Source organism: Cyprinus carpio, chromosome A18 (assembly GCF_018340385.1).
Source record: "Cyprinus carpio isolate SPL01 chromosome A18, ASM1834038v1, whole genome shotgun sequence".
NCBI lineage: Eukaryota > Metazoa > Chordata > Actinopteri > Cypriniformes > Cyprinidae > Cyprinus > Cyprinus carpio.
Genome location: NC_056589.1, coordinates 4,649,283 through 4,662,041, shown reverse-complemented (window position 1 = coordinate 4,662,041; position 12,759 = coordinate 4,649,283). Strand labels below are relative to the sequence as shown.

Sequence of the window (12,759 nt, the reverse complement as noted above, 5' to 3'; positions counted from 1 at the left end):
GCAAAGGCTGCTTTAGTTTTGCCATGCAGCAGCGTGAGATGTTCATTCTCACTGTGGAGTCACACTGCTTCTCATTCACAAGCGCAGTCTCCAGTCCTGCTAGAAAGTGAACGTACACCTGGCAGTGGAGCGTAAACAGCCTTTAAAGACAAATGCTCGGAGAAAAGACAAGACAGTTACTTCAACAGAGATAAGGTGTCTTGAGACCAACCATGTAAAACGCTGATTCCTTACATGAAAAATTGAACGTGATACACTGTTGCCATAGATGTGAGAAAAAAACCACAACAAAAGATCATAAATACCTTTAGAATGAAACACATACTTAACCACTGAATTCTATTTTAAAAATATGAAATTAACATTACATATAAACAATACTGACACTGTTGACATTTAATGTGTGTTATTTTTTTTTTACTAATTTCTACAATATTAGAATGAGCAAATAAATAAAATAAATATATAAATAACCATAAATAAATAAATAAACAACAATTTCAGTAAAAAGTGTGTTTTGTGTGTGTTATACACATAACAATTAAAAAAAAAAATTGTTATGCTTATAATATACGCTCACGTTAATTTTTTAATTTTCAAAACAGAATTGATAGGTTAAATAATATAACATAATATAGTATAATAAAATATAATATATAATTCCTTATCATGTCCTTTATACCATCTACAGTTCACACGCCCATCTATAAACCTGTACTCACTCTCTATGTATAATTATTATATTATATTAAATTATATTAAGTTATATTATATGATATTATATTATATTATAATCCTAAAAATATGAAATCAACATTGTATATATAGACATAAATGACAATTCAGTGTCAAAATTTGTATATACTAATTTCTACCAAATTAAAATGAGTAAAAATAAAATACAATATGAATTTTTTCAATTACATATATATATATATATATATATATAATATATCTATATATTATAATATATATATATAATGTCTGAAATCTAAAAATGTGTACGTGTACATATAGACACACGCTATATATAGACACACACTGTATACTGTATAAATAGTTTTATATATTTACATAATCTTCATGTTGTACATTGGCCTATTATTATTGACAGTGTACCCTAAACTAGTCTTATACTCTTTTGTTGAATCTTTATGGAGACTCACAGCAGGTATTTCCTCATCCTGGTACGGGTCGTCCCGCGGGCCCCAGTGCCAGTTCTGGTCCCAGTCTGAACCCTGAATTAACCAGCCTGCCAAAGCCTCCTCCAGCTCCATAAGGGCCTCCCAGTCGTCCTGAGAGCTCAGTGATGAATCCATGTCTCGTACTACAGCCAGCGGATCAATCAGATCAACAATGACACTCCGCTCAGACTTCCAGATCCTGGAGATATTTTGGATTAGGGTGTGTCTGTAGATTCACTCACTCCTTCAAGGGACGTCTACGCTATCTCAGATGTTCATCAGGGTGTAACCTCTATCAGGGTGTGAGTGTCGGGCTCTTCTGACTAGAGCCACATGATTCCAGTGCAAAAACACACTCACACGCAAGTGGCCTTTAGTAACCTCTGCAGACAGATACTTTATTATGCTGCTGTTCGCTCCAGTTTCCCACCGTTTGTATTGGGAAGGAGTCTGTTTGCGTGTCTGTCTTGAATCTTTAAGCTTCTTCAGACTGTAAACACTGTGACTAGAGTGTCGATGAAGAAGGAACAGAAAGTTACTTCCGCATATGATTATTAATTGTTACCTCAGTATGCAATGGCTACCAGTATCTCCATTACAGGTTGGTTGTTGGCTTTCAAAGATCGTTCCTCCTGGAGTTTAGTCCATCAAAGACATGATTCTTCTTATTTCTAGAGTTTGTGCTTGTTTTCTGCATTCAGCAGCTTCTGTTGCTCGACTTCAGAAAAGAAAGAAAGTCTTTTGCAGGTGTAAATCGGACCACAATCACAAATAAAGAGCGTCACTAGAGGGTTACTTCCGTATAAGATTATTAATCGTTACTTCAGTGTGCAAATGGCCACCAATATCTCCATTACAGGTTGTTTGTTGGCTTTCAAAGATTGTTCTTCAGGGGTTTAGTCCATCAAAGACGTGTTTCATCTTAGTTCCCAAAATTTTGCTTGTTTTCTGTATACAGCAGCTGTTGTTGTTTGACTTTAGAGAAGAAAGATGGTCTTCTGCAGGTGTGAATCGGACCACAACGACAAATAAGAGTGTCACTAGAGAGTCGATGAAGAAGGAACAGAAAGTTACTTCCGCATATGATCATTAATCGTTACCTCAGTATGCAATGGCTATCAATATCTCCATTACAGGTTGGTTGTTGGCTTTCAAAGATCGTTCTTCTTGGAGTTTAGTCCATCAAAGACATGATTCTTCCTATTCCTCAAGTTTTTCTTGTTTTCTGCATTCAGCAGCTGCTCTGGTCAGACTTCAGAGAAGAAAGATGGTCTTCTACAGCTGTGAAACGGACCACGTCAACAAATAAACACCATCCGGAACACTCTGCACCAAATCCTTGAGTCCTCTTTTTAATAATTTACACTTTCCAATGTAGAATTCACTCTCGCATCTCTCAACCCCAAACTATACTAACTCGCTCCCTCTCATTTGTGCCTAAAGATAACCAAGAACAAAGACTGACACATGATCTGCAGCAGTCATAATGCTAAGAATGGAATTCTGCTTGTGCAAGCGACAACTCCGACCCAAAAGTGTCCTCTCTTCAGTGCCTATGCATTAATATCCATAAAGGCAGATGGATAGTTGCTCCCAATGGAGAAGCAGATACTCAGGAACATTCCAGAGCAGATTCAGACCAGCAGAGCACAGCAGCTCTATCTGTCCTGCTGATTTCTGTAGAGCTGGATGTGTGTGAGTGTGTTTACTGCTGCTGATGAGTTTGTAAAGTCAGTTACTTATTAACTAAAAGAGTAAATAATGAGAGACGCCGGTGGCTGGTACAGGAGTGGGTGTGACGACTCCAATAATGTCATCAGGGGATCCCTTTGTTTTCAGTGGCAAGTGAGACAATGTCTAGTGTGTGAAATATGCATCAACTTTAGGGGTGCGATCTGGTAAGGGTAGTCTCTCGCAACTCAAAAGGTTTTTTATTTAGCCAAACGTCCACCTTAAAGGGACAGTTCACCCAAAAATGAAAGTTCTGTCATCATTTACTCGCCCTCATGTTGTTCCAAACCTGTATGAGTTTCTTTCTTCTGCTGAAGATAATTCTAATAAACAAAAAAAACAAACAACTAATAACACCAATTACATCCACCAAAAAAACAAAAAAAAAAAAAAAACCCACCAAACAAAAAAAACCCACCTAAAAATATACTTAAAATATATTACTACAAAATCTACAAAAGAAAGAAAGTCATACAGATATGGAACGACATGAGGGAGAGTAAATTATGACAAAATTTTTTGGTGAACTTTCCTTTCAAAAGTCTTTAAAATACACTAAAGCTGGTATGTTAAATACTGTATGTGTCATATCTATATCTATATCTATATCTATAATAAAGTCATAAAAATGTTGGTACTGCTGTTTGTTAATAATTATCATAACAGAAAGTGCTTCAGTTCATGTAGGTGCCATGTATTGGTTTAGTACACGTATGAGACTTCCCCAACTTTGAACTTTTGACTTTCATTGGGGTTCAAACCTCAGTAGACATGAAATGTCATGAAAACAAAATAAATGTTGGTAACCAAACAGTTTAAACTACAACCAAAAACTATACTGATGGAATCGAGTTGATTTCTGCAGAAAATGTCTTTGAATCATTTAGATGACAAGGACGCAGCAAAACTGTGTTATGATAACAGCCATAAAATGAAAAGACAGAGCAGGCCTTTGTGTGGCACGTCTGCTCTGGGTCAGTGTTACCCAACCTCTTCCTATTCATGCTCTCTGTCTGTCACTTTCCCAATTTTATGCCCGAAAATAACAAGAACAAATGTGTCATGTAATTTCTGCCTTAAAATAATACAATCTTACAACCTTTCCACCTATACAGATTCTCATACAATCAATAATCAGCACTTTCTTGTAAACCAAACATCACGGAGCCTCACTGCAACACAGTTCAGCAGCCGACATTCACTCAGAAATCAGAAACAAAAATGAGTCAGTAAGGCTCAGAAATCACATGATGACGGTTGAGATGTAATCACAGAGCTCTCAGGGCCATGGGAGATCATCACTGCCCATACGAACACACACCGACACACATACACTCCACAGACAGCGCATCAGAAAAAATACTGCATAACTATAACGTCAACTCCACTGCATGACATCCTGCCCAGTATGCATTTAGTATGCAACAAACAGCTCACATCCATGCAGCTGCAGAGTAATCAACCAATCAGAGCCAATAAAAGAGATGCAAAGTCTATAAACTGTGATGCCGCCATGCAGGCCCTGTGAAAAAGAAGTGTGCTTATTTATAATGAATCAGCACTTGTAGTGTACTTCAAATCTTAAACTATATATTTAAAAAAAACTGTACTTGTAGATAATATAGGATTACTAAAAGTGTACTTACTAAAATTAAGAGTACACTTTCATGATTACTGTGTTTTTTAACACTTAAGTACACTTTTTAAAAGTGCACTTTGAAATAATGTCAGTTTAAAAGCTTTAAAGAAGTATGTGCTGACTAGCATAACGAAGCACATGTAAAGAACCTGATAATTTAAACTATAAATATTACAAACAGATATAACAATAAAATACAATAAATTATAAATTAACAAAAATTCAACATCATCATTAGAAAGGTGTATTTATACTGAACATATACGTTCAATAGAAATTACATTATTGTAACATAAATGCTTGTCAGTACATTCAGCAGTTACTTTAACCAAATTTCAACATTAGACATTAATAATAAAATTACATATAAAGATGTACTGAAGTCCTACTTAAGTGTGTCAAAAAGCACTCATAAGTTCAACTAATTGTATTTAATGTAAGTTTAAATTATAGAACAATTTCATTTAATTGTAAATAACATGTAATTAAGTGTCCAAAAATGTAATATTCAGTTCACACTTAAATATAGTCTTTATTTCTGTAATATTCTTCTGTAGTACTCTTTTTTTAAAGTATGCTAAAGTATACTACTTTTTCACAAGGAGTTATTAGTGCCGTGCATCCTGTGTTTTAGCATTCGTTTAGCAAAGTTAATCAAGGAAGGTGCTACGGTTACATCATTAGATGATCACACACATGCCAAAGCCATCATCAGAATGAAAGAAGCCTTCAAGACTCATTTCAGTCCTCATACCGAACGTTTGGGGAAGGACTGGTGTGAGAGGGAACAGGAGGTGGAGTGTAAAATCGTGCTTACTCTGAGAATGTGCTGTCTCTCATGCTGAAGAGAAAGAGTGAAGGAGAGGGAGAGAAGACGGGCAGACAAAAAAACCACAGACAGAAAAAGAAAGCAAAGATTGAAGGAGATATTGTGGGAAGATATTGTGGAATGAAAAGTGATTGAAAGATAAACAGATTGAAAGATAAGACAGTAAAACTACACTGTCTTGTGACTAATGGTCTAAACAGAAATCAACACTTAAAGAGAAATTCTTGACATTTGCATTGCTATAATATATATATAAAATAATACCATGATCATAGGGTTGTTTTAGGCATGCAACTCAGAGTTCTATGTAATATATATATTAAAATATTCATATTTAAATACGTAATTATCATAAAATATGATATTCTTTAGGGAATTTTGTATGCAAAACTTGCAAGAAAATACTGAAATGTAAACTTGAATGTCAGAGGAAAGAGCACCAAATCTGTAAATCATTACAGTAAAACAATAGAATTCTACTGTTTGATCACCGAACACATCAATGTACACATCTGACACACATTAACACAAAACACACTTCAGTTTGAAAGTATTTTTCTACTCAAAAATTCCAAACATAATCCCTATTATAAACAATAATTAAATAATAATAAAAAAAAGTTAAAATTAGATTTAATTATTACATTTAATTAAATTAACCTGTTCCGTTCCTTTGCCAAAGACGTGTTACAGTAACACAACGAATGCACTGTATGGTGACATTGATGGCTGTTTATATTTCAAGGTAGGTGGACACACACCCATTAGTACAAGCATAAACACACACACACACACACACACACACACACACACACCACACACACACACACACACACACACACACCACACACACAACACACACACACACACACACACTAATTAGTATAAAGTGTGACTTACGTTGTACCAGCTCTGGCTTTTCTGAAAGAGAAGGAGAAGAAAATTACTATATTATGGAGAGCAAAACAGTAGCTATGCAGAGCATTATTTGCATACGGCCCTCACAGCGAGTGAATATTTACAGACTGTGAGGGTTGGCCGAGGGCCTGTCATGTGGCAGCTGGTAAAGTCTGCTAGAATGACATTTCCCTTCACTGGATAATTACACATGCATTTATCATTTGGCCTTTCCGCAAATAGAGTGAAACAAAAATAGATGGTTAAATGAGAAGTTTCAAAGCTGATATGTCATGGAAATAAGACAAATTCACACCTTCATGAACCAAAATAGAAACTTAAAGAGACTTTTAAGGGGGTATTTGTGTACAGGGGTGAACCGACATCACTACCGCTCTATTTATAACCTTTACTTAAATGTTGTTCAATTGGGCCCAAAAAAAAAAAAAAAAAAAAAAAAAAAAAAGGATCCCTTCAAAAAGACATTATATCTCACAATGTGAATTTATTTCTTGTAATTATGAATTTCTATCTCTCAAAGTGACTTTATATTTAATCCCTGTGATTTTATACCACACAGTGTTACTTTTTATCTTTTATCAAAATTACATTTTCTTGTAATTATGGCATTAAGTTGTGAATTTATTTCTCATAATTATAACATTATATTTCACAGAGTGACTTTATTTCTTGTAATTATGACATTGTATTTATCAGAGTGACTTTACATAACTACGACATTATATTTCACAGTTACTTCTTTTCCCGCAATTATGACATCTCACGATGTGACTATTTCTTGTAATTCAGACATTACATATGGCAAAGTCACTTTATTTCTCATAATTATGACTTTTTATCTCTCAAAGTGACTTAATATTTAATCTCTGTGATTTTATACCGCACAGTGTCACTTTTTATCTTGCAATCTGACTTTCCAGAATGTGACATGAACTAAAAAGACAAACCCTTTAACATATCCCACCCAAACTTCCTGTTCACCAGCACAGGACATAATTGCATTCATTGAATCATTTCAAGGTTTTTAAGGGCATGATTGCATGCCTAGGAAACAACTCCATGTCAACAGAAAAGGTAGTGTGAGATATATGTCTTTCCAAAAACAGGATTATGGGGATAAACTGGTTTTACATATCTTCTTTATGACAGACCACCATCTAACTGAAAAGAAACAGGGGAATAACTTAAGGCGAGGATAAACTCTGATGCTATATCAGTTTGAAGAGGTACGACACTTAATGGGCTCCCTTGTTTTAATGTCTAGGTTAAAGTGAGCAGACAAAACGACAAGAAGTGTGTGTCAAGCGATAAGCTGTTCAATTATCCTTCACCCCAAACACATGCCGTGTGTGTGTGTGTGTGTGTGTGTGCACACGTGCTGCTTTGACAGATTTGCTAGCACACAGCTCTCATTGTGTCTTGTTCATGACCCTTTAAAGCCTATAGATCAATGCACACGGACCTGCTAACACACATATTCTGTCAAGGCTCAGGGATTGGATGGTTTGATGTGATCTTAACTCAAGAGAGGTGTGAGACAGGTCTCTCGTGTGTACTGTACATGTGGACAGAGAGAGAGAGAGAGAAAGAGAGAGAGAGACAGGAGAGGAAGGGAATGGAGGAATAGTTGAGGGGTGCTATACGTATGAACTAACACTTAAGGAAGCGTTAGCTTATGGGTCAGGGGTCAAGTGAAGAACGACATGAAATGCTTACTTTAATCAGGTTTAATCTGTCATACTGTAAAGCAATGAAAACAGAATGAAAAATAAAAACAAGGAGAAACTGGAAGCTAATACACTTTCATGCATTTGTTATCCAAAGTCATTTCAGTTCTAGAAATCCATCCCTTAATGCTGGTATTGCTAGCATGCTTTACTACTTCTAAAAAATTGTAAGCTGCCTACCTAATAGCATTTTAAAGCATCATAAGCTTGCTCCTGACATGAAGGCTGCTCCAAAGAGGCAGTGACATTATGCTGCCTCGTAAGATTATTACATTATTTGAGCCTAGGCTTATGCTTTATTGCTTGAAAATAAATACATACACATATAAAACCGTGGAGTCAAGACAAATGTCTATCATAAATATATTAAATATAAACAGATAAATATTTGAATAACTGAATCAATCAATCAATCAATCAATCAATCCAAAATGGAGTTGAGAGTAATGTTTATCATAAATATATTCAATGCCAAACAAATCCATAAAAGCACTAACTAAATCCAATCTACGTTTTATTTAAATGAATCACGACCAATTAAAATACACATTGTACATAGGTTTGCAGGTGCTACATTTTTGTCTAATCTTATTAGATTATCAAGTCTTTAGCATAGCAACATGCTAAGAGCAAACTGTTAAAATCCAATGTGCTTCAGAGAAAGAAACAAAGGAAGCTTTATGGTCTGTTTTACATGGAAATGATTAGTAATTAAAGACATATACACTCTTTTACTACATTATTGATCAATACTTTAGTGATCACAGAAGGCATAGTCAGGAAATTCCTGCTTTGAGAATTCCCTCTGTTGGAAATCCACAGAGATAAATCATCACCTGTTTGCAAAGACAGGTGACTCATGGGACAAAGAGTCGATTATCCAGTGATTTCATCACACAGCACTCTCATGTGAGCAATGAAAAGACATATCGATTAAAACTGCTGAAATCCTGCATGTCAAATGTTTAGCCCAAATAAATGCACAGTCACATAAAAGTAAGAATCATATCAGTGTAGTAAAATCACTTATTTTATATACATAAGGCCATCCCACTCAAGCTACCATCAAACAAAAGCTGCACGACTAATGATAACAATTAATTCCAACTAATCTATTTATTAAACAAAAACAACCAACTTACCTTACCTAATTAATATATTTAGTCTATTTTTGACATTTCCATTATCTTGCATTGGTAACAATCCCCCAGGAGCATTCATGCGTAGGGTTGCCAGATGTCAAGTGTTTAAATCCCCTTACAAAAGATTTTCTCTTAAATGGATACATTTTCTGCTCAAGTGTGATTTAATTTTCCCAACCTGGCAACTAAATCTGTGCGAACATATTCTAAGTGACAAACTATAATAAATCCAAACATGAATCTCGACTATATATCGTTTGTGATCATTGTTGCTGAATAAATGCACTAAAAGCAACCTCTGTGCCACAATACAGTCTTTTTGTTATTTAAAATAAAAAATTAATTTGGAATTAGGAATTTCACTTTTTATTTTCTTAAGGTTTTACCATAATATAGACTGCGTTAATGTATATGACAAATACAATAAAATAGATGAGGTGAAATAAACAAGACTGATGCTTATGTAAAGTGCAATAATTCTGATGTTTGTTTTTTTTTCATCATGCAGCCCTAAGTCAAATACTTCTCACTCTTTTTTAACCTGCTATCATACTATTATGCAGACTCATAAGTGACAAATACGCCTACTAACAGGAAAGCAGATGGAGAGAAAGGAGGCTATGCTTGTATTTGTTTAAACAAACACTTGGACACACACTTGCATTCACACAAAAAAACACCAAAACAGACTACAGAACGGCCACTGGAGGACAAATACAGACAAACAGGGTGAGAGACTGAGTGAATACAGAACAGAAGAGAGAAATGCTTACTTTGGAAAGTCGCTTGTGAGACTAGCATGCATCGAGGAGAAAAACAGAAATCAGAAAACGGAACAACCACAGACAGCGAGAAGAACATGATAGTCAAGTTTAGTTCAAAGACATTTTATATGACATCAGCAAAAGTATAAAACTCTAGAAAAAAACAAAAAACAGAACAGTGAGTGTGAGAAATGAAAGGAAACAGGCAGAACAAGGGACTGTAACGGTTGAAATGAGACAGACAGACAGACTGAATGATGACATGAGCTATTCTGCATTTATTACAAATCATTTCAGATAACAGCAAAGCTTCATCTCTCCATTCATTCAGCCACTTGTTTACTGACACATTCATGAATTCCTGCATGCATTCGTTCCCACACGTGAATGAGATTTTTGAGTTGTTTTACAGACACTGAAAGCTACATGAACAAAACATCTGCTCTTTGGCTTCATTCTTGTTTAAGGTGACCAGATTTCTGAAATGAAAACCGTGGACATTTGATAGTTCAGTGGTCAAAATATAATTAGAATCCCACTTGTGATTATCTACAAATTAAAAAATGGGGACAACATATTTGTGTATGTATTTGTTTTTTAATTTTTGTAGTTTCCATATATTATTTTCATAATTAGTAATAATTACTTTTGAGGATAATGAATTTTGAGGATCAAACTTACCTTAGTTATCAATTATCAATAGGCCTATAATTCACCAAAATCACATTATATAAAGTAAATAGTAACTATTGCAAATAGTAAACAGATCAAAATAGGATTCTAACAAAATTATGGCTTTACAAAAACACAATAAAAAATAGAAAATAAAATTAACATTTTTAACGTTTTAAAATATAAAGTAATTACAACTCTTAAAATGATTTTTTTCCCCAAGTTATTTTATGTTTATGCTTTACGATCCCTAATCAGATTTATTATTTATCATTTTAGGCTCATTTTGACCGCAAAGTATGTGCTTTCTGCAAATGTAATTGTGCAAGTTTTTAATGTTATCCATATCGGAGTTGTGACGGCGGAAGTTTAAGGAATATTTAATACTATGTGCTAAACAATCCTGCAACCTTATCATACCTTGCTAAAAAGTGCACACAAACAGTATTACTTTGTTTTAACATGTATAGTTATGCTGCATTCACTGCATTCGTGTCGTAATTACTAATTGCAACTTTCTACATGGAGCTGTTTACACCCTTGGTCTCAGAACGATCACACTATCAATGTCTCCCACAAGCTTTAATTACAAGTGCTACGAGGATGTGAACGCTTTTTACAAGTTGGTATCTCGTAATAACGGTAATTACGATGTGGCATGAAAGCACCTTTAGTATGCTTCTACCCTGAAATCAATAACGTTCTCGTTCCAGTTCTTCATGGCTACAGTAGCTGCACGCGACTAGTAATCAGTAAAGCTTGCAGCGCCCTCTGCTGGTGAGAGTAATCGTTGTTTTGAATGTGCTGTAAAACCCGGACATTTCCGGGGACAGCTACAGTCAGACACGGGACACCAAAAAAGGGATTGTCCCCAGAAAACAGGGTCACCCTATTCATGATTTTAGTGAAAATTAATAAATTATTAAAAATAAAGTATATTCTCAGGAAATTATGCCATTTGAAGGTGTAATATTTTTTATTTTTTGGAAAGAAAATAATACAGTAAGGAATGAGTGATTTCTGAAGGATCATGTGACACTGAAGACTACAGTAATGATGCTGAAAATACAGCTTTACATCAAAGAAATAAATAATCTGTTAAATATTTTTTAAAATAGTACACAGTTATTTTAAACTGTAATGATATTTCACAATTTTACTGTTTTTACTGTATTTTTAATCCAATAAATGCAGCCTTGGTGAGCAGAAGAGACTTCTTTCAAAAGCAAAATAATAATAAAAATAATAATAATAATTGCACTTTCAAATATTTTGAAGTCTTCAGCAGTGTTCATTTTAAAAGATATCACAAAAGATAAACATCTTCCTGGCATTTTTTAAATCATAAATGGCACTATTTCCTGAGAATCAGCCTTCTATGAAGTTCTGTAATTGTGTCTGAGAGTGAAACTCTGTTTGGTCTTGATTGTGGATGTTTACACTGATTCACCTGTTCCTGACTTCATATGTTCATTTAACACAGGACTGATCTGATGGAAGCTGAGAAGGTTTGCTTTACTGTCTGTAACTACTGCAGCATGAGATAGACTTGTTTAAATAAATTTAAGGTCCCCCTTTAACAGAATTTCAATATGAAAATAAATATATATATTAAATAAATAATATTTTACAGTAATATAATAGATCTGCATGAGACAGATTACTTGCAAAAATAGTTTATTGCAGAACTATGCCAAATCAGAGTCTATGGGCCCTAGTTTAAGGATCTAAATGCAAAGTGTAAAGCGCACGGCGCAGGTGCACTCAGGGCGTGTCCAAATCCACTTTTGCTATTTTAATGACGGAAAAACGTTTGGGGCGCCTGGGCGCATGGTCTAAACGGGTTGTCCCTATTCTCTTAATGAGTAATGGGTGTTTTTTGGGCATAACGTGCAATAAACCAATCAGAGTCTCATCTTCCATTCCCTTTAAGAGCCAGTTGCGCTCGTGCCATGAAGGATTTGCTATTAACACGGCGGAATTTGGCAAGCGCAAAGACAGAACGCGTCTCCTGAGATGAAACGGTGCTGCTTGTGTGCGAGCAAATAGATAGGCTAATTCTGATACATGCAATGACTATCCATTATGACATGTACGTATTTTTATATTTAATTAGCCTACAAAAATTCTTATGCATTGCAATCCTTTAATTT

At 34.8% G+C, this 12,759-nt stretch overlaps 1 protein-coding gene across 1 annotated transcript in view; it reads right to left on the bottom strand.

The window, feature by feature from the left end:
* The window catches only part of LOC109109278 (protein Aster-B-like), a 111,478-nt gene that overhangs the window by 12,495 nt on the left and 86,224 nt on the right, over nt 1-12,759 (bottom strand). Inside the window, 3 exon segments of the mRNA XM_042774820.1 lie at nt 6,284-6,304; nt 8,018-8,041; nt 9,944-9,964. Coding sequence (XP_042630754.1) covers nt 6,284-6,304; nt 8,018-8,041; nt 9,944-9,964 — 66 coding nt within the window.